The sequence below is a fragment of the Nycticebus coucang genome, chromosome 19, assembly GCF_027406575.1.
Source record: "Nycticebus coucang isolate mNycCou1 chromosome 19, mNycCou1.pri, whole genome shotgun sequence".
NCBI classification, from domain to species: domain Eukaryota; kingdom Metazoa; phylum Chordata; class Mammalia; order Primates; family Lorisidae; genus Nycticebus; species Nycticebus coucang.
Window position 1 is genome coordinate 27,709,608 of NC_069798.1, and position 21,272 is coordinate 27,730,879.

At 37.5% G+C, this 21,272-nt stretch overlaps 1 protein-coding gene across 6 annotated transcripts in view; it reads left to right on the top strand.

Moving 5' to 3' along the window:
• The window catches only part of GALNT1 (polypeptide N-acetylgalactosaminyltransferase 1), a 145,276-nt gene that overhangs the window by 72,500 nt on the left and 51,504 nt on the right, over positions 1–21,272 (top strand). For all 6 annotated transcript variants that reach the window (XM_053571570.1, XM_053571569.1, XM_053571567.1 and 3 more), the window contains one exon: positions 6,816–6,990. In XM_053571570.1, the coding sequence (XP_053427545.1) occupies positions 6,816–6,990 (175 nt within the window). The remainder of the gene's footprint in view (positions 1–6,815; positions 6,991–21,272) is intronic.

Consider the following 21,272-nt stretch of genomic DNA (forward strand, 5'->3'; position numbering starts at 1 on the left):
GGAAGTCACAGGTAGAAGGCGGAGCCAGAAGGAGTGGGTCCTTGAAGCCCATGAGTGTTCAGAGTTTTACCTGAGATGAAGTGTTTCTGTTGTGTTTGGTGATGGGGCAGTGACTCTGGCAAGTGTGACTTCAGGGAGTGGCAACTGTGGAGGCCAATGGGTTTGATGTCCTGGTGAAGTAGCAGAGATGTGGCTTATTAGTTTCTGCGTGAAGAGAAGTAGGTACTCAAGTAGTTAAGGGAAAGCAGCAGAAGTCAGTTTTCTGTGTATTGTTTATGTGTGTTAGGTAATTAATTGCCACAGAGAAAACTCCTCCCCCCAAAAGCTCCTTCCTACTTTCTACAGACCAAGATTAGCTGTCTCACTCTTAAAGTTACAGCTACCTGCTGAAAATGTCAAACTTATGGCCTGCCCCTAAGGGCTCTTCCGGCCAGAGCAGTAACTCCTCATTGGCTGTTCTACCATCCCGTCACCATTCTAGGACTTCCCCTAACCGAACCTATATAGCTCTTTCTCGTGCGCACTCTCTCTCTTTGCTCTCTCTCCCCCCCACCCCCTCTTCTTTTCTCTCCTCCTTGGTGCTGCTCTGCAGCATCCCTCCCTGCCAATAAAACCTTTCGTACAAGCCTTAGTGGTCTGTGAGATCTCTGCCGGTCGGGTGCCCCCCACCTTTCAATGTGTGTTGAGGAAGTGATTTAAAAGATATGGGGAAGTAGGAATACTTGGAAGAACAAACTCTCAGCAGACAAGACAGTGTGCTATCAAAACCACTAGAAAGGGATTATCCTCAAAGGTTATACAGTTTTGAAAATTGCTAGTGGCACGAGTTTCAAAGAAAAGGAGTAGGTTTTGTACAAAGTACAGAATAAAGGAGAAATCATCTGAAAGTAACAGTGTGGAGATGTGAGATGGCATCCCTGCCTCTGGAGAAAAGAAGAGGAACAGTTCTCCGAGAAAAGGTTGAGAGGCTCAACCTTCGCAGGCTCTGGAGGAGGGCTGGGTTTGAGTTAACTCTGTAGACAGGGCCTCCGACTGGGAGGAGGCTTTACAGTAGCCTGGGGGTGTTGGGGTGCTGGGGGGGGCTGAGGAGGAAGAGTGCAGTGGGAGAGGGGGAGAAGGGCGGAGCCAGGAGCCAGAGGGCCAGCTTGTAGCTAAGGAGAGATGGCCTTGAAGAGGGGCTTTAGAGCAGCTGTTTTTCAAACTATTCCTGGAACCTTCAGAAGCTGAAGGGAGAGGGAGAAACAGAGGGAAAGGACCAGCTGATACTAAAAAGCAAGAACAATTTGAAAAATCTGTTTCTACTGAGATCTGGTGCCCTGGGTGCTGGTCCCAAGCTGCGTCAGAGCCCCGCGTTAGGTTTCTGCTGTGGCACCTCTGAAGAGATCTTTCACTAACGTGGCTGGTGGAGGGAGGACGGCACCAAAGACATATAGACGTGATAGGTGGAACTAGCATGTGTATTTCGTGACCTGGAAGTGTCTCTTAATGGCACATGTAGGCCCCCCCAGGATCTTTGGTTCTGTGGCATTTGAAAACTGAAAAGTGAAAAATCACTGAGTGTGTACGTCGCTCCAGAGTAATTGTTTCAATGCTGTAAGGAACTTGTTCCTGAATATTCGACTTTACGGTGCCTAGTTGATGAAATTTACCGAATGCTGGTCTCTCTGTTGTGAATAAAGGTGTCCTAGGTTTAAGTAGAATGGATTGATCATCCGTCTGATAATGCTGAAGACCTCTTACAGGATTGTTGGTGATGGACTGTACAGAACAGTTCTCTAGGGTTCTTGTGTTTGCTTGTTACTTACCTTCTCTAAGAATGGGGGCCAGCCTTTGATTCCAAAGGGGTTTGTTTTGTTTTCCTCAGTAGTTCTGTATTTATAGTTTTATATACCAGATTATCTGAAAATACCAGAATTCTTCTATTGCTTGACATGGGTCTCCCTTGAAAAAACAAGGGTAGTGTGGATTATGGCCTGGGAATATTTTTACTACTCTTCTGCTTTGCAGAAATTAGCTCATTTATTCAATTCATAGATTTAGATGTTGCATAGAATATTTTGTATTTTTACAGATCCAATTTCAAATAGGAATTGATCCTTCATACCAGCACTGTACTTGATTTTCAGGATATTAGATGTTGATGATTCAACTTTTCATGTACTTACACTGGAATTATTTCATTTGTCAAACATTAGGAAGCCTTAGAGAAATAGTTTATAGAAGAAGCTTCCAATGATTAAAAACTTCAAAATGTTGCTAGTAAAGCTTTCAGAAATACTGTTAGAATGTTTTTAAGTGTTGAGTTTTATAGCGTGGAACAACACAATATGAGTAAATTGAACATGAAATTGTAACAAGGATTGAAACTGACAGGGATGTTGAAGAAGCAGGGAGTTACCAGTGAATTAAGTTATAGATAATATTTTGATGTTTTAAAAAACATGAGATAGATCAGGTGCAGTGACTCAGGCCTGTAATCTCAGCACTCTGGGAGATCAAGGCAGGTGGATCACTTAAGCCCAAGAGTTTGATGTTGCTGTGAGCTATGACACCACAGCCCTCTACCCAGGGTGACAGAGTAAGACTCTATCTCAAAAAATAAATAATTAAAAAATCAGATAATATATTGTATTTCATTGCATTTTACATACTTTATAGAATACTTACTTTATATAACTAGAAAGCATAAACCTAGTTTTTGTAAGCCACATCCAACTGCAAAGATATTAAAATATGAAAAATATTTTGGAATAATGAAAATAGTGTATAAAGACAGTAAAGATGGCTCGGCACCTGTAGCACAGTGGTTACAAGGTGACGGGTTTGAAGCCAGCCTGGGCTAGCTGAACAACTGCAACAAAAAATAGCCGGGTGTTGTGGCGGGCGCCTGTAGTCTCAGTTACTTGGGAAGCTGAAGCAAGAGAATCACTTAAGCCCAAGAATTTGAGGTTGCTGTGAGCTATGACGCCACAGCATTCTACTGAGGGTGACATAGTGAGAATCTGTCTCCAAAAAAAGACAGTAAAGATGGTAATTGTATAATAGTTTGAAAATAGTCTGGGAGAAATAATTTTAGCCTTTTGTTAGTATTTTTCCCAAAATAAAGTCATATAACTTTATATCTCTTTATTCTACTTTCATGAGAGAAATACAGATTAGAAATTTGAAAGATATATCAAAGTTTATATTCAGAGGTATGTTGTGTTGTTTTTGTATGCTAATCTTATTTGGAGGCTTTCAGAGTGAACCTGTACATTCTTGGTAAATTTTCTAAAACATGACACTGTCTACATTACCATGTAAGTGAACCTTAACTGAAGTATAGAATATGTTTGTTCTCACATAATGCTTTGGAACAACACCTTTCTCCTTTGTCAAAGTTGATTTGATTCTTAGAAATGGTCTGCATGTAAAATTTTACACAAAGAAATTTTGTTTAGTTCACAAAATGGTATACAGACTCATTTGAGAAACCTTCAAACAAAAATTTTACTGAACTCATTTTCAATTTACATAAAAGACTGGTAAGTAGAGTACATGGAAGCTAATGCTTATCATTTTTTGTTGATTGCTTTTTAATACTGTTAAGTGCATTGGTAGTAAAAACACGTTCATTAACCACCTGCATTTCCTACAGACGTTTCTGTCAAGGAAAATGACTAGCCCAATTAATTCTTCAGGATATTATAATTTCTTAATTACAGCATTACAGTAGATTCTGTAATTCACACAGCAGTCATATAATTTGATTAATGACAATTTTAAATGTGGTTCTGAAATATTGTGTGTATCAGTAGGTTAGACTATACAATGTGGGCACTATGCTAGATTTTCAGGTTATTAATAAATATCAGATGATGACATTTATAAAATATGCTATCAGCATCATCATTGTATATGTTGTTCATTTTTGCCTGATTCTTTAAGATCTCAAGATCTCAACTTTAAGTTTCATTCTTCAAGATCTCAACTTAAAGTATCTGGTCATATAGTTTCTTATGCTATAAGCAATCAAGTTACACTTCATAGTACTTAAAGTAATAATTTCTTGAGTCTTCTTTCATGACCCTTCTTTCCCATGGGAAATTTTAAACCTAAACAAAAGTAGAAAGAATAGAAAATTAAACTCCCATATACCCATCATCTGGCTGCAAAAGTTGTCAACTCACGGCTACTCTTGTGACATAGACACCTCTTTCTCGTTGTGCCTTGCCCACCTGTTTTGGCAGTTGTTTTTGAAGAAAGAATTAGATTATTTCTCTTCTTCAGTTTTCCACAGTCAGGATTTGCATCCCTTTAATGGTATTTATCATGTCCCTCTGTCTCCTGTGAATTAGTAGTTGGGTCCAGAGGCTTGACTAGATTCAGGATCTCCCCACACCTCCACTGCCAGCAAAAGCCCATTATAGATGGTATTTGTATAACTTAGAACTCTCAATTTTGAAACTGTGCAGCATGAGAATTTTTCTATAAAGTTGCTCTTTAAAATAGGGTACAGGTAGCAGAAGGATATTTATAATCAGGACCACTAGCTGTCTCACACCTGCTCATTATTATCTGTATCGTTCACAAAAAGTCATTGTCCCGTCAGAACTCTGGTGTTTCCTATTGACCCCTGAATGTACAGATCCCAAGATCTGTTGATTATTCTTTACTTTCAGAGACATGTAAGTAGAAATAACTCTAAGAGTTTTATAATTTATGATTTTTAAAACTTTAAAAGCTTATTTGATATGGGTTATTATATTTCTTATTTAAGACTACTTCTATTATAGTTCTTATTATACTTGTTAAGAATGTTTGTCATTGAGAATGCTTTTAAAATTCTACGAACTCTGTTATCAAAAGAGCTTACCTACTTAACCTGTTTCCCCGAAAATAAGACAGTGTCTTATTTTAAGGTGTGTTCCCAAAGATGCGCTAGTTCTTATTTTCAGGGGACGTCTTATCTTTCCTGTAAGTAGTTCTTATTTTCGGAGGATGTCTTATTTTTGGGGAAACAGGGTAGAAAACATTAAGCAGAATTTGTTTTTAAATACTGTTATTTCGGTTTCCTATAATTTTAAAAAGTTATTTCCTACTATTTTAATTTCCCTCCTAAAATCACAGATTATTCTGAGAAGAGGAGAAAATTAGTGTACACTATTTTTTTCTTCATGATTCTCTGAAATAGACTTTTATATTCTAGACAAAGTTGTTGGACATACAAATAATTTCATATTCCACAGCTCTGATATTGGTAGATTCCTTTGTACCACCGTCTGCAGCAGTCATTCTGTAGGTCAGCTGTACCGTCTTGTGGACCTCTTGGGCAGATGCAGCCTGACTAAAAAGAGATGGCTTTTCTTTTGCCTTGCTGTCATTATTTTTGCAAAGACATTGTGAAGATGCCTAAAAAACAATCTACAGGAAACTTTTCAGCTTTCTAAATAAAGTACAAAACATATTTTCTTCTCATTCTTGGCCTTACCTCATTCCAGCCCTTTTAGATAAGAAGTTTAACATAGCATTTTCCAAATATTCTAGAACCTGTTTTTCTTAGAACACATATTATCATCTCAAAAGCATATAATAAGGAGGAAGTTTTGAGAAGTGCTGATCTGACATCTTACTCTTTTTATGTATATATCAAGAACTAATATTACTCTTGATTAAAATTACCTTTCATGAAGCTATAATCAACCCTGAAACTTATTATTAATATAATGTCTACTAGAGCATAAAGCTTATTGTAATGACTACTATTACCAAGTCTAGCATTTTTATCATGGCTTATCTTGAGTAGCATTTTTACTCATGTTAATTCAGCGTATAGTTATAAAGTTTCTATAAAGTACATGCTAAACTCCACAAAAGGTATTTCAATGAATCATACAAACCCTAGGTAAAAAAGAGATTGTAATCTAGTGAGGGAAAGAAGGTGCATAGACAGGTTTAGCAATTGTTTTTTTGTTGTTGTTGTTAGTTTCGAAAAAACCACAGTAGAGTGCTGGCGTCACACAGCTCACAGCAACCTCCAACTCCTGGGCTTAGGTGATTGTTTTGCCTCAGCCTCCTGAGTAGCTGGGACTACAGGCACCCGCCACAACACCCAGCTATTTTTTTTGTTGCAGTTTGGCCAGGGGCAGGTTTGAACCCGCCACCCTCAGTATGTGGGGCCGACGCCCTACCCACTGAGCTACAGGCGCCACCCCAGGTTTAGCAATTATTACAATAAGAGACAGCAACAGATTGAAGGCATAAGACCCCTGTAAGAAATGATGTGATAAGAAAGAGTGGTAAATGATTACAATAGAGAGATTCACAAAAGCTGCAGGCAAGAGGAACCATTTTCATTGGGCTGGAAAGACAACATAAAGGGGTTTGGTGTTGCCAAGATAGGAGTGGAAAGGGAATTGGAACCAGCTATGTTAGCAGAGACATGGAATTTAGAGAACTTGAGGTTGGAAGGGATGTAGGCAGTGGTTATTTGACTGAAGGATGACATTCTGCAGGTGACAGGTTTGGGAAATGAGGTTAAATTCCACATTAGAGGGATTGGACTCATGGGAATAAGAATGAAGGCCATGCTCTGGGGAGGTTAATGTATCAGTAGTATTTGAGCTGAGACCACCGACACTGCAGCAACTCAGGTGAGTGGACAAGGTGAGGAAGTCTTGAGTCCCTATACGGGTGTGGAGGTGTTAATGGCCCAGCAGAGGGTGGGTTCAGAAATGGCTCTGGTTACAGAAGGCACAATTTTAAATGCAAATATTATTAAACAAACATGAATCAATTGCTGTAAAATTAACATTAAGTTTCCTCCTTATTCTTAGTTCCAGAGCCGATACAAAAGCCTCATGAAGGTCCTGGTGAAATGGGGAAGCCAGTCGTCATCCCTAAAGAGGATCAAGAAAAGATGAAAGAGATGTTTAAAATCAATCAATTCAATTTAATGGCAAGTGAGATGATTGCTCTCAATAGATCTCTGCCAGATGTTAGGTTAGAAGGGTAAGTAACTAGTGTAGTCTTGATAGTGTTTGAATGAAAAGTATGTTCTGAATTCCTAGTAAATTGTACATTGGTGCTGATTGGTGTTAAAGTGATGTTCTATCAAAAAATCACTACTCATCCAGCTTAGAAAAAAAATTGCGTGCTGATAAAAATAATGCCTCAGCCTCCTACTGATCATTAGAACTATGTATTTCAGGTATTGGGACATAATTGTTTATTTTATTGGATTAGTAGGGGATTTTAAACTTATTACCAAAATATTTGTTCATTCAACTTTTTCCAAACAGATTCAAATTGTATGTTATTTGAAACAGTGACTACATTATTCCTTGGCTTACTGCATTTGTACGTGACTGTGTTGTAAATCATCACCCAAATCAAGGCATAGAACATTTCTATCACACAAACTCACAATCAAATGCCCGTTTTTAATAAGGACATTTTTTGGACACACATGATCTCAAAACATTGAACTGCCACACATCCATTCTGTGGAATTTACAGAGCTTGTGTTCTGTCCAGTGAGGATTTAAATAAGCCAAGGACAAGAAGGACGTGGAAGGTGATCCAATATGTATGAGAGGTGGTGAGAGTCACCAGAGGATGGTGGAGGTGTCCCTGCCTGAGACTCCACACAGGCAGAGAGGCAGCTGGACGTGAGAGGTGCTAGTCGGAAAATGTCAGGCAAGATTTGAAGATGTCGTTGACGTTGTGCCTGATGTAGCTGAACATCTTTAGGGGAGAGTGAGACAAATTCTGGGAAGTTCAGGATTGGATCAGTAGTCAATACATAGAAAACCACAGGGAGGAAAGATTAAATGGGATTTATTTCCAAGGAAAATCTACTATCCAACATAGCCGTGAATAAATCATAACAATGAATACTGTGCATGTAAAAATTAAACAGAGGTGATGGAGAGTATCTCTTTATCCAGCGTATTGGTTAAGAGTACATCAGTCAAGAGAGTTTAATTGTAATCTTAGCTTTTCACAAACCGTTTATTTTCCTTAACAATTTTAGCATTATCGAAGAACCCTGCAGAGCCTACAGTTAAAATAATGTCTGTATTATAAGAACCTTACAGTCACTTGAAGAGGCTTAACTGTTACTGTTTCTGGTAGAGTTGGTTTTGTAATTTTAATAACTCCCCTGAGTACATCACCACTCTCGACAGGTCTTATTAAGCATTTATGTCTTTGTGTCTTTTATATGCTTATTGAAGTTACTTTTATTAATGAATAGTTCTTACATGCATTGTTAAGTCACCAGCTTTTGGACATGAAGTAGTTTTCCTGATAATAGAACAGTGTTTGAATGGTGTGTGATACAAATGCTTGTGCACCAGGTTTCAGGCTTAACAAGGACTCCGCAGCCTTGGCACAGCCCACCTTGGTGCAGGCTGCTGCTAGGCCACCTTCCTGGCCAACCATCTGGTCTGTTGGACAGGGGAGCAACAGAGTCACTCCCACCTCTGAGTAGCCTTTTTATACCTTTTTGCTCTATCTCTGTACTGATATACTTTTCTTAAGGAAGGAAAAGTTTTAAAAGACTTCTTATTATGGAAAATTTAAAATGTATATAAAAATATAGATGATAATATAATGAATCCTCCTGTATTCACCATCTGGCTTCAACAGTTGTTACCAATTTTGCTTTATGCGCTTACTACACCCTCTTAGAGGCTCCTCTCCAGTCTGCCTCTGGCTACACACTTCTCTGTGTACAGTTGTTCCCCTCCAGGCTGCCTTCGGACACACTTCTCTATCCAAGTTGTATGAGAGTTGGTCGGTTTGAGCAATTCAATACAGTACAAATAATAGAGGGTCACTTTCAAGATTAGGTTATAAAATGTACCATAGGTTCCATTTTGGTCTTTTACCCTGGTAGGGATCATTTGCTCTGGGGTAAGCAGGTTGACAAAAGGGAAACAGGGCTGTGAAGAAACCTAGAAGGTTTGTAGCCTTTTGTGAACAACAGATAAATAATATTAGAAGCAGATTCTCCAGCCCCAGGTGAAGATGTAGCAATTGTAAATACTTCAGTATTTGTCTCTGGAAGATGAGAACTTATAAAAAAGAGAAAATTGATACAGTTTTTATATCTAAGTATAAACAGCGATCCAGTTAGTATTCAAACTTCCCTTGTTACGTCATGTATTTCTTTTTTGATAGTGTAGGTATCAAGAGCAAAATAAGGCATCTACATTATAGCTGGTTGATGTGTCTCCTAAGCCTCTTCTAGTCTGGGTTCTGTCTCCATCTTTTTGCCTGATAGTTCATTATTTGAAGAATCCAGGTAGCATCTTGTATCTTTCCGTGGCCTCCATTTTGGTGACTCCATCACTGTGGTATCTTTTGAATGTGTTTCTTGATTCCCTCTCTTTCTTGTGGATTCATATTTAGACCTACAGGCATTTTGTATCAGTATCCTTAAAGTCAAATAAAGTGTGTATTTGTGGGAGTAAAGGTGTGAAATCCAGCCCATAGTGTGCATCATAATTGGACAGGTAATAATATCTCATTTGTCTGTTTTATGGTAACTTCTATTAGCTGGGCATTAATTGCATCAAGGAAGAAAATACCATTGTTGCTAATGCAAATAGTACATGTCAAAATTTGTGGGATATAGCTAATTTCATGCTTAATGAAAATATATACCTCTAAATACATATAACTTTATAAAAAAGAAGATAGAAAATCAATGAACTAAGCATCTTAAGAAATTGGAAAAAGAACAGCAAAATGGAGAGAACAAATAGAAGAGTGGAAACTTAAATGAGGATCAGAAGCTTAGGAGCCAATATTTACACAGTAGAGAAAAGAGCAAAGCCAGAAGTTGGTTCATTGTAAAAAACTGATAATGTGGCCAAAAAAAGAACTGAAAGCATCACAACTCCATATAAGGAATAAGAAAGGCAACATTACTACAGATCCAGACCTTAAAAGATAACGTATTGCAAAGAGAGGAAATTATTAAAATAGAATACAAACATAGAGTACAGAGGCTCAATGAAGCCTAAAGTTCTTTGGAAAGAGTCAGCAAAATTGAAAAATGCTTTCCTAAGTAGGAAATAGCGGAAATGAAAAAGAGGGCACCCTTACACTTCCCGTAGACATTCAGAAGATTATATGAGGTATCTAAAATAGTCAAACTCATAGAGGCGGGGGTGGAATGGTGATTGCCAGGGTCTGGGGGCAGAAGACAAATGGGGAGTTATGCATCGCTGGGCCTGAAGTTTCAGTTCCGCAAGATCTGGCTCTGCTACCTCTCGGCGTGCCCTCGGGTGACAGCACTGCATTGTGCATGGAAAAGCCTGGTGAGAGGGCCACTCAGATATGAGTGGTAAAAATGTTCTTACCACAATAAATAAAAATGAAAAATAAGTGAATATTATAGATGGCATCTTTGTTAATTTTAAAATGTAGTAGAAAGATAATACCTTAGTAAAACTGACACCAGAGAAGAGTGAAAATATAACAGTACTGTAACTATTGAGTAAGTGGAATTATTGATTTAAAAGCTTTACGCAGAGCCACATACACACACACACCAACTTCCAGGCTCAGGTGGCCTTGCCCATAAGTTATATCAAACTTTTAAGGAAGAATTAAGGTCAAATATACACAAACTGGTTTAGATACTAGAGAAGGAAGCAATGTGTCAAACTTTTTTCATGAAATCATTTTGATCTTGATATGAAAATCTGACAAGGATATTATAAAAAGGGAATATTACAGACCAATCTTTGATAAACATAGGTTTATAAGCGAAATGTTAGCTGAATCCAGCAATTAATAATACATTAAAACTAAATTGGTTTGTTCCAGGCATGTGAGGTTGGTGTAGTATTTAAAAGTCATTTAAAAATGTATGTGATAAAATTAAAAAATAAATAAATAAAAGTCATTTAAATTCAACACATTTAAAGGCCAGGCACAGTGGCTCACACCTGTAATCCTAGCTCTCTGGGAGGCTGAGGCACATGGATTGCTTGAACTCAGGAGTTCAAGACCAGCCTGAGCAAGAGCAAGATCCCATCTCTTAAAAATGGCCAGGTGGGGCAGCACCTGTGGCTCAAAGGAGTAAGGTGCCAGCCCCATATCCTGGAGTTGGCGGGTTCAAACCGGCCCTGGCCAAAAACTGCAAAAAGGCCAGGTGTTTTGTGGTGGGTGCCTATAGTCCCAGCTACTTAGGAGCTGAGCCAAGCGAATCGTTTGAGTTTGTGGTTGCTGTGAGCTATGACACCATGGCAGTCTACCCAGGGTGACAAAGTGAAACTGTGTCTCAAAAAAAAAAAATTCACATTATTAGAAAAAAAGGAGATAAATTATGTGATCATTTCATTAGATACAGAAAAAGAATTTGATAAAATTTGTCACTGTTATAGTAAAACATGGTAGCAAACTAGGAATGGAAGGGAATTCCCTTAATCTGATTTTTAAAACCCTCACAGCAAATAGCCATATTTAATAATAATTTTGAAAGCTTTCCCTTTGAGATCTGGTGCATGACACAGATGCCCATTACCATCACTTTTATTCAGGATCATACTGAAGTCTTAGCCAGTGTCAGGAGGCAAAAAAAGAAATACTTTCTTTGGGATGCTGTGCCGTCTCCCTGCTCTCTCCTCTCTCTCTTTCCTATTCTTTCCCTCTCTCACTCCCTCTCGTACTTCTGCCTGTGCAGAAGATAAAGTCTATACTTTTATATTCTAAAAAAAAGAATAGTTATAAGGACTAGAATAGAAGAATCGAAATTTGTTATTTGTAGTTGACGTGATTGTATAAAAGAATTACAGATGATATGGTATTAGAATTAATAAGTGTTCAACAAAGTTGATGGTTTTAACATCAACTTTAATGAGAAAAATGAATTATATTTCCATATGTCAACTGTTCGTAACAAGACCTAGAAAATACAAATATCTAAGATATCACTTATGCAATCAAAAGAGATCAGATATCCTAGAAGCACTCTTCAAAGTAAATTTTACAACATTATTGAGAGGAATTAAATACCTAAGTAAATGGAGAAATGCTCATGTTCAAGGGTTAGGCTGCCAGTAGTATAATGGTGGTGTTTTTTCCCACACGTATCGGTTCAGTGCAGCGCCAGTTAGCATATCTGTGTGTGTGTATAATTTGACAAGTTGATTCTCAGATGTGACTGGAAATGCAAAGACCTGGGGGACCCAGACATTCTTGTGGAAGAATTTTCAAGATTGCTTAGACAACTGTAGTAATTAAAATGGTGTGGTATTGTTGCAAGGATAGATAAACAGATCCATGGAATGCGGTAGAGAGTTCACGACCAGTTCCATACATACTTACATACTTGAACACTCAGTTTAGGACAAAGGTGGCACTGCGTAGCAGTACAAGGAGGATCTTCTAAAAATATATAAATAATTGGTACTGGATCAACCTTATATGTAGTATAATTAAGGACAAAACTGAAAGCTGGAAGCAGTGGCTCACACCTGTAATCCTAACACTCTAACACTCTGGGAGGCCGGGGTGAATTGCCTGAGCTCAGGAGTTCAAGACCAGCCTGAGCAAGGGCGAGACTCCTTCTCTTAAAAAAAAAAAAAAATAGCCAGGTGTTATGGGAGGTGCTTGTAGTCCCAACTACTTGGGAGGCTGAGGCAAGAGGATAGCATGAGTCCAAGAGTTTAAGGTTGCTATGAGCCCTTGGTATTCTACCACGGGTGACAAAGTGAGACTTTGTGTCAAAAAAATAAAAAAGAAAGAAAAAGGACAAAACTGAAACTGTACCTTTACCTCTCACCATATAGGAAAATCCATTTCATGTGTGTAATAGGTGTACATCTGAAGGCAAGGTGATAAAGCCCTGAAAGATTATATACAAGAATATCATATGATCCTGGGGTAGGGAAGGATTTCTTCAGTAGTATACACACACCAAAAATAAATAAGCCAGACATGGTGGCTCACAACTGTAATCCTCGCTTTCTGGGAGGCCAAGGCAGGTGGATTGCTTGAGCTCAGGAGTTGGAGATTGGCCTGAGCAAGAGCAAGATCCTGTCTCTACTAAAATAGAAAAACTAGCCGGGCGTTGTGGCAGGTGCCTGTAGTCCCAGCTACTCAGGAGGCTGAGCCAAGAGGATTGCTTAAGCCCAAGAGTTTGAGGTTGCTGTGAGCTATGACGCTATGACTCTCTACCCAGGGCAACAGAGTGAGTGAGAATCTGTCTCTAAATAAATACATAAATAAATTGAAGGAAAGGTTTGATAAACTGGACTACATTAAAGACTTAGTGTTTATTTTTTTTTTAAAGTAAAAGAAAATCATGTTGAAAACTCAGGTCACTGAAGAGTAGAAGGTATTTATGAAAGTCAAAACCAGCAAAGTGCTCAGATCCAGAAATATAAGGAACTCCTGCATATCAAGAAGGAAAAGACAGCCAATACAAAATGGGTAAGAGACTTGAAGGTCACTTCACAAATAGATGACAAGGTGCAGTTAAAAAAACGTGACATACCACCTCATACTTTCATACGCTGTTGAAGTGTATGTTGGTACAGCCACACTGAGAAACATGTCAGTATCTACTAAAACGAACATTTACAGACTTCATGCAGCAGTTCTCCACTCTTAGATATTATAGCGTCTTCGGATACGAATTACTTAGGTATTTACTTCCTCTCAACTCCAGCAGTTCTACCATCCTTAGGTATAGCTAACAGAAATCCATGTACTTACGCATCAGGAGACATAGACAGAAATGTTTATAGCAGTCCTATCTGTAATAGCTTCATAGTGAAAACAGCCTAATGTCTATCAACAGAATGTGGTATGTTCATACAACAGAATGCTTTACAGCAGTGAAAATGGACAAAAGCTACATGCCACAATGTGGATTAATCTCCCAACATTGTATTAAGCAAAATAGTCACACAGAACTTATTACAGAGTAATGCTTCTGGAGAAGCAAAACACAGCTCTTTAATGTTAAGTTTTAGGATAGTGATTGGCCTCCTGGGAGCCAGGGAACTTGAGGCACTGTCAGAACTGGAGGTCTGGTTTTTCTTGCATGGTGGTTGCATGGGTGTTTGCTCAGATTTATGTTTTGTGCACTGTGTTTTATACATCACAGTCAGTTTGAAAACAAATGGGAAGTGAGATAGTAGTGACAGCCTCGTGGCTGCTGGGTGAGCTGCTATGAGGAGAAGGGAGGTAAATGGGAGTTAGCTGGGGGTGTGCCTGCAAAGGAGATGTTTTCCTTGTTCTTTTCAAGGCACCATACAGGACACTGTGTTTATGGGAATGATCCAATGACAAAGGAAAATTTGAGAGATAAGTATTATGGGAAGAGCCTTAAACTCTTCCTATAATAGGAAGATGAGATGAGAAGGGATGTAACTGGCTTTACGCAAGAACAGGGATGATTCAAGCATTGTGTAGCAGGAAAAAGCATGATTCTTAGGATCACAGGTGCAATACCGGGTGGTGAGTGAATGGGTGAGAGTATGGAAATTCTCATCTGATAGCTTTTATTGTTTCAGTGAAATTGGAAACAGAGTGAGGATGGTGGATAAGTATGGGAAATCTGTGGAGAAGTGAAATGGTTTGAAAGAGTTAATTAGGAAAGGAAGTAGTCATACTACATAGTTCTGAGAGCTAAAATGAGATTTTTCAGCGTGGTCGTATGTATATACTTTTTACCCTTATTCAGCGGCTCAAGTCAAGATGCAAAACCAGTGGAAAGTTGGGTTTAGTTAGGACTGGCATTTTACTAGGTGAGTGTAATAGAGAAATAGGGAAATACAAGGTGGTGATTGTAAGAAAGAGATAGATAGAATAATAAAGAAACTGTAATAAAGAGAATAGAAGGTAACAGAGAGTGAAAAGATGAAGGACAGGGATTAGAAGTCCTGATGAAGCTAAAATCTGGGATTACTGGGGAAAGTGAGTTAGAACAAGCCAGGGTTGGGTGTTAGTAGAGAGTGGACAGTGAATGGTGACCAAAGTTTGGGATGCTTAAAATAGAGATTATCAATAATGAAATGATGTCGTCTAGATGTATATAGCATAATAGTAAGTGGGTAAAATAAGAGATGTAGAATTATAGCATGAAAGTATATAGGTGGAAGACAGTTCATTGGTGGAGAGGAGAGCCAAGCAAAGATCTGAGAAGTCGGGATATTGGTGGATTGACTACATGGATATTTAAATGACCAAGACCATGGTAAGAGGAATGATAAAATTGATAGAGAAGGTAATAGATGACTGTAACAAGGAAGTGGGGAAATTCTGAGATAGTATGTTCTTCAGAGGACCTGAGGTGTCTTGAGGAGGAGGGAGAAGCCATGGCCGTGAATCAGTGATGAGGAACAGGAAGATAGCATCCCTGCCTGCAGTCTCAGGGGTGCAGGGCTGGAAGAAAAGCCAGGCTTCTCTTCAAAGACTCCTTCAGGAACATGTATTCTTGGTGATATTTTAATTAGTGCTAGAAAATGAAGAGTTCGTTGAGACAAGGAATTGTGACTGTAAGAGATTTTACTGATAACAACCGTGAATCCCAGAGAACACAGTGGAATGGGTTAGAGATGAGGAGCTTCAGCTAACCAATAGCAGTTAGAGTCTGGATAGTTGACAGTGACCTGGAAGAGCTGGGTCTTTAAGTAAGTATCCTTTATAGCATTATCTTTAGTAGCTTACTGTTGTATAACCTTATTACTAGATCTGTAATTATGTCTCTATTATCATTTCTGTTTTTTGTTACTTTCCTCTTTTTTCTTTGAACAATCTTGCTAATGATTTGCAATTTTTTTAAAGTAGTGTTTCCTTTTGTTTATCCACTTGTCATTTTAATTTGTTTTATATAATTACCTTCTATTTTGTGTTTAATCTGTTATTTTCTTCTTTAGTTGTGTCTAATCTGTTATTTCTTCTTTAGTTAACCTATTTTAGAATATTTTTTGCTTTGGCCGGGCGTGGTGGCTCATGCCTGTAATCCTAGCACTCTGGAAGGCTGAGGCGGTGGATAGCTTGAGCTCAAGACAAGCTTGTGCCATTTCTACTAAAAGTAAAAAATAAATAAAAAATAAAACTGATGCAAGAAGATCATTTGACCAAGGGCGACAGACAGCTTGAGACTGAGACTGTCTCAAAAAAAAAAAAAAAAAAGAAAAAATTTGTTTCTGTTTTGTAATAAATCCATTAACGATTTCAAATTTACATATGTGAATCATTTTGGCATATCTGCTTAGTTTTATGTATAGTGTTTTCATCCTTATTTATCTGTAAGTAGTTTATAATTCCACTTAATTTCCATTTAATCCAAAATGGCTTAGAAGTACATTTTAAAGTTTATGTGCATTTCTTTTTATCTTTTGATTTTCTCATTTTTTATTATTGATTTTTAGCTTGTTTTCATTGTGGGCAGAGAATATGATCTGTATGTGAACATGATCTATTTGAAATGTGTTAAAACTTGGGTCTTTGTGATCTAGAAAGTGATAAGTTTTTTAATTGTTTCTTCTGCACTGGGAAACAGCATTGTTGGTTACCTGTACTTCTGTTACCTGTTTTAGTATGCATGATCTTTAGATTTTTCTTAAGTTGTATGTATTTTTTAAAATCTGTGACTATGTAGATTTGACAATTTTTCTTATTCATTTTGTTACTTTTCTTTTTTTTCTTTTTATTTATTTTTTTGTTGCTTTTCAAGGCTGTATCATTTAGTGAATGTAAACAACAATTTATATAGTATATTGTTAATTTTTTAAATGCAGTACTTACTGTATCTTTATTGATTTTCCTTCCCCCCATTTTGATATTGCTACATCACCTTTAGCTTTGTTTAACATTTTACTGACATATGTTATTGCTTTCTATTTCTTTATTTTCAGCCATGAAATTTTTTTAGTTGTATATGATTTTGTTTTAGGTGTATCTCTACTAGCTGGCTAGACTATGTATTTTTAATTCACTCTAATCTTTGTTTTTTAATAGGTGAGTTTGGTGTGTCTATACTTACTGTGACTGTCGATAGATTTGCATTTCTTTTAGCTCAAATCATATGAAATTGATATTCAACCATTTTTGACCTACATAAAGGACAGTTTCAGAGTGTTTGACCTAATCTTGTTTCTGTTCACTTTTTCTTCCTTTCCTGCTTTGTTAATTGATAAAGTTTCAACTGAAAGTTTTTCGTTTTGTTTTGTTTTTTGCAGTTTTTGGCCAGGGCTGGGTTTGAACCCCCCCCACCTATGGCATATAGGGCCGGCACCCTACTCCTTTGAGCCACAGGCGCTGCCCTCAACTGACAGTTTTAGATTCATGTATTTTCTCTCTTGGTCTGGAAGCTGTACATTTTATTTTTATTCCTTTAGTAGTCAGACCCGGACATGTTCTAACTGACTGTTAGGGTGTGGATTTGCCTTTATTTATCTACATGCTCTGTCCGCCTTGGTATCTTTTTGATCTGAGCAGTCACAGCATCCTTCAATTCAATTCTGGGACAATCCTAGCTGTAATCTCAGATATTACTGCTTTGCCATTCTCTCCAGTTCATTCTTTTGGAGCCTCTGAATCTGTACCATTACCTTTTCTTCCTTTGTTCCTTTTCAAATTCTCTCTAGGTGAATTTTTCAATACTTAATCATGGTAAAGTCCAAATCTGTCTCTGCCATTTGCTGGTTGTGTGTAACTTTTCGGACCTGACTTTTCTATACCTCAGGATTCTTGTCTATGAAATTAAGACAATAACAAGGTTGTTTGTGAGGGTTTGTGAAGTGCTTTGGAAATTTCCTGGCACCTCTGTTAAGGGAGTGAGCTTCAAGTCCCTGTTTCATTCTTGAGAGAAGCTGGCTTCAAAGTGGATTCATGATGAAATATTCAGTGGGAAATCAGATATGTCAGATATCAATAATATCAGATTAGTATTTAACTATTCCCACAGTGTGCTGGGCAGAGCTGGTCAGCTTACACTTCCCATGCTGGTTCCCCCAGGTGGAAGGATGAGCAGTGTGGGACGGCCCCTAGAAGGCAGCCTTTTCCCAGCCTTTTTTTGATTCCAGAAAGGCCTTGCTTGTGTTCTAGAACTCTGGCTTAACTGGTGTTGTACCTGGCGGTGTCCAGATCATCCTATGTCTGCCAAGAATGTTTATGACCTTTTAGGGTCTCCAAGGGCATATTTGCTGAAGGAAACTAGAGAGAAGAATGACATTATTCCCATTAAATAGGAGTAAGAGTCTCTGAATAACTTTTATAATGTGTGATCTTAGGCGATGAGGTTTAAGACAAATTTTTGCCAAGTCCATACTATTTAGTCTTAGATGCTTAAAAAGTAATTATAAGACCATTTATTGTTTATTATGTATCAGCATTATACAAATCAGCATTGTACATGTCATATTTAAACAGTCAAAGTAGCAGTTATGTGTTCAGTTTACAAATAGGGAAAGTTGGACTTAGTGTTTTTAAATGATTTGTCTAAAGTATAGTTGCCAATATAATAGTAGATGTCTCAAGAGAAATTTGAGTGACTCTGCACTTTTAATCATTGTGCTTTGCCTTCACTTTTACGGTTAGATCTTGGTTGATCTTATCTGAATGAGAATACGTAGTGCAGGAATTGTGTGATGTTGCCAGACACGGCCTGGCAGGTAGCCAGACATCTTATGAAATGTTGAATTGTTGTTAGTAAATGCTAGTGACAGACCAAATTTAATGGGTGAAAAAGAATACATTGAAAAGTATAGCTCAGAGGCACATTGGGAACAGGAGTGGATTACGTGTACATGTTCACCTTGATTTGAAAACTTCTTGCAAATCCTGCTTTTCTCGGCTCTTCTTCCATACTGTGGTCTTTGACCTACTGTATGTGTGGATGATGATGAGTGGCATGAGTGTTAACCTAAGTTGTGGATTCAGCTTGTAGTTCGGCTTCTTACTGGGTGCCACCTTAACTGTCTACTTTATTTCTTGAAGCTCCAGTTTCCTTGTCTATATAATACCTCTGTCTTAGGGTTCTTGTTAAGCCTAAGTGGGATAATGTATCTACAACTCTTAATGCAGTTCTAAGAACCTAATCAAAAGCCATCAGCAGGACCTTCTCAGACTGGTGCCCTGAGAGAGCTGGGTGACTAGAGTGGGACTTAGCAGTTAAGAAAAAACACCAGTGCTCAACATCAGCCTGTACAGCATCTTGGATTTGTGACACAATGGTAAGTACTGGTGTATCTAAACATAAAAAATGTACAGTAAAAATATGGTATAAGAGATAAAAAACGGTGCACCTGTGCAGGGCACTTACCGTGAGTTGCTCTGGGCGAGTCAGTGAGTGAGCAGTGAGTGAATGTGAAGGCCCAGGACATCACTGTAGTCGTTATAAACACTGTGTGTTTAGACTACACTAAGTTTACTTTAAAAATTAAGTAATTGTACTACAGCATCACTAGGTGATAGCAATTTTTCTGCTCTATTATGATCTTATAGGACCACTGTGTAGGTAGATTCGCTGTTTTGGATATTGTAGCTTTGCAGTAAGTTTTTTGCAGTTAGGTGATATGATGCCTCCAGCTTTGTTCTTTTTGTTCAGGATTGCTTTGGCTGGGGTCTTTTGTGATTCCACATAAATTTTAGGATTGTTTCTGTTTCTGTGAAGAATGTCACTTGTATTTGAACAGGGATTGCATTGAATCTATAAATTATTTTGGGTGTTGTGGACATTTTAATCTATGAGCATGTATTATCTTTCCCTTTTGTGTGTGTGTGTTTTTAATATCGGGCTTGCTTTCTTGATTTCTTATTCGAGTGGTTTCCTATTGGCATATATAAATGCTACTGATTTTCAAGTGTGGATTTTGTATCTGCAATTTTACTGAATTCGCTGATCAATTCTGACAGTTTTTTGATGAAGTCTTTGGGTTTTATCAGGTATAAGATCGTATTGTTTGTGAAGAAAGGTATTTTTGACTCCTTATTTGGATGTTCTTTCTTTCTTTCTCTTTCTTAATTGCTGTGGTCAAGACTTCCAGTAGTATGTTGAATAATAGTAGCAAAAATACGCATCCTTATGTCAATCCTTAGAGGAGGCCTTCAGTTTTTCTCTGTTCAGTACAATGTCAACCATGGGTGTGTTCCTTCTTTACCCATTTTGATGATTTTTATCAAATGATTTTTTTTCAGCATCTGTTGAAATAATCATATGATTTCTGTTTTTGATTCTGTTAGTGTTTATTGTTGTGCATATGCTAAACCATCCTTGCACCCCTGGGATGAATCCCACTTGATCATGCTTATTTTTGATATAGCTATTTTATTGCTATAAATTTCCTTCTTAGTACTGCTTTTGCTGTATTCCATATGTTTTGATATATTGTATATCCATTTTAATTTGTTTTAAGAAATTTTAAAATTCCTTTTCAATTTTCTTTGCATTTGGTTTGCTAGTATTTTGTTGAGGATGTTTACATCTATGTTCATCAGCGATACTGGTCTATAGTTTTCTTTTTTTATTGTGTCCTTGACTGGTTTTTATATCAGGCTAATGCTGGCTTTGCAGAATTAGTTTGGAAGCATTCCCTTCTCTTTAATTTTCTTTCTTTCTTTCTTTCTTTTTTATTTTTTTAAAAATTTGAGTAAGATCAGTGTTCTTTAAATATTTGGGAGAATTCAGTGATTAATCCATCAGGTCCTAGGATTTTCTTTAATGGTAGACTTTTTATAATGGCTTCAATCTCTGTACTCATTACTGGTGTGTGGAGATTTTCTGTTTCCTCATGGCTCAATCTTGGTTAGTTGTATGCCTCCAGAAATGTATCCATTTCTTCTGCGTTTTCAGTTTGTTGGTGTACAGTAGTTCTAATAGTCCCTGATGATTTTTTGTATTTCTGAGGTTTCGGTTGTTACATCTCCTTTTTTGTTTTTATTTTATTTATTTATTTATTTATTATTTAAATCTTTCCTCTTTTTTTCTTAGCCTAGAGATTGGTTAGTTTTCTGTTTTCAAAATAACAACTTTTTTTTTTAGTCTCAACTTTATTTCTGCTCTGATTTACTTCTATTTTGGGGTTTGATCTGGCTTATCTAGTTCCTTGAGTACATCATTAACTTGTTTTTTTAGAGTCTTTCTACTTTTTTGATATAGCTACTTTATTGCTGTCAACTTCCTTCTTAACACTGTTTTTGCTACATTCCATATGTTTTGATATGTTGTTTATCCATTTTAATTTGTTTTAAGAAATTTTAAATTTCCTTTTCAATTTCTTTATTGACTCGGTAGTTCAGGAGCATGTTGTTTAATTTTG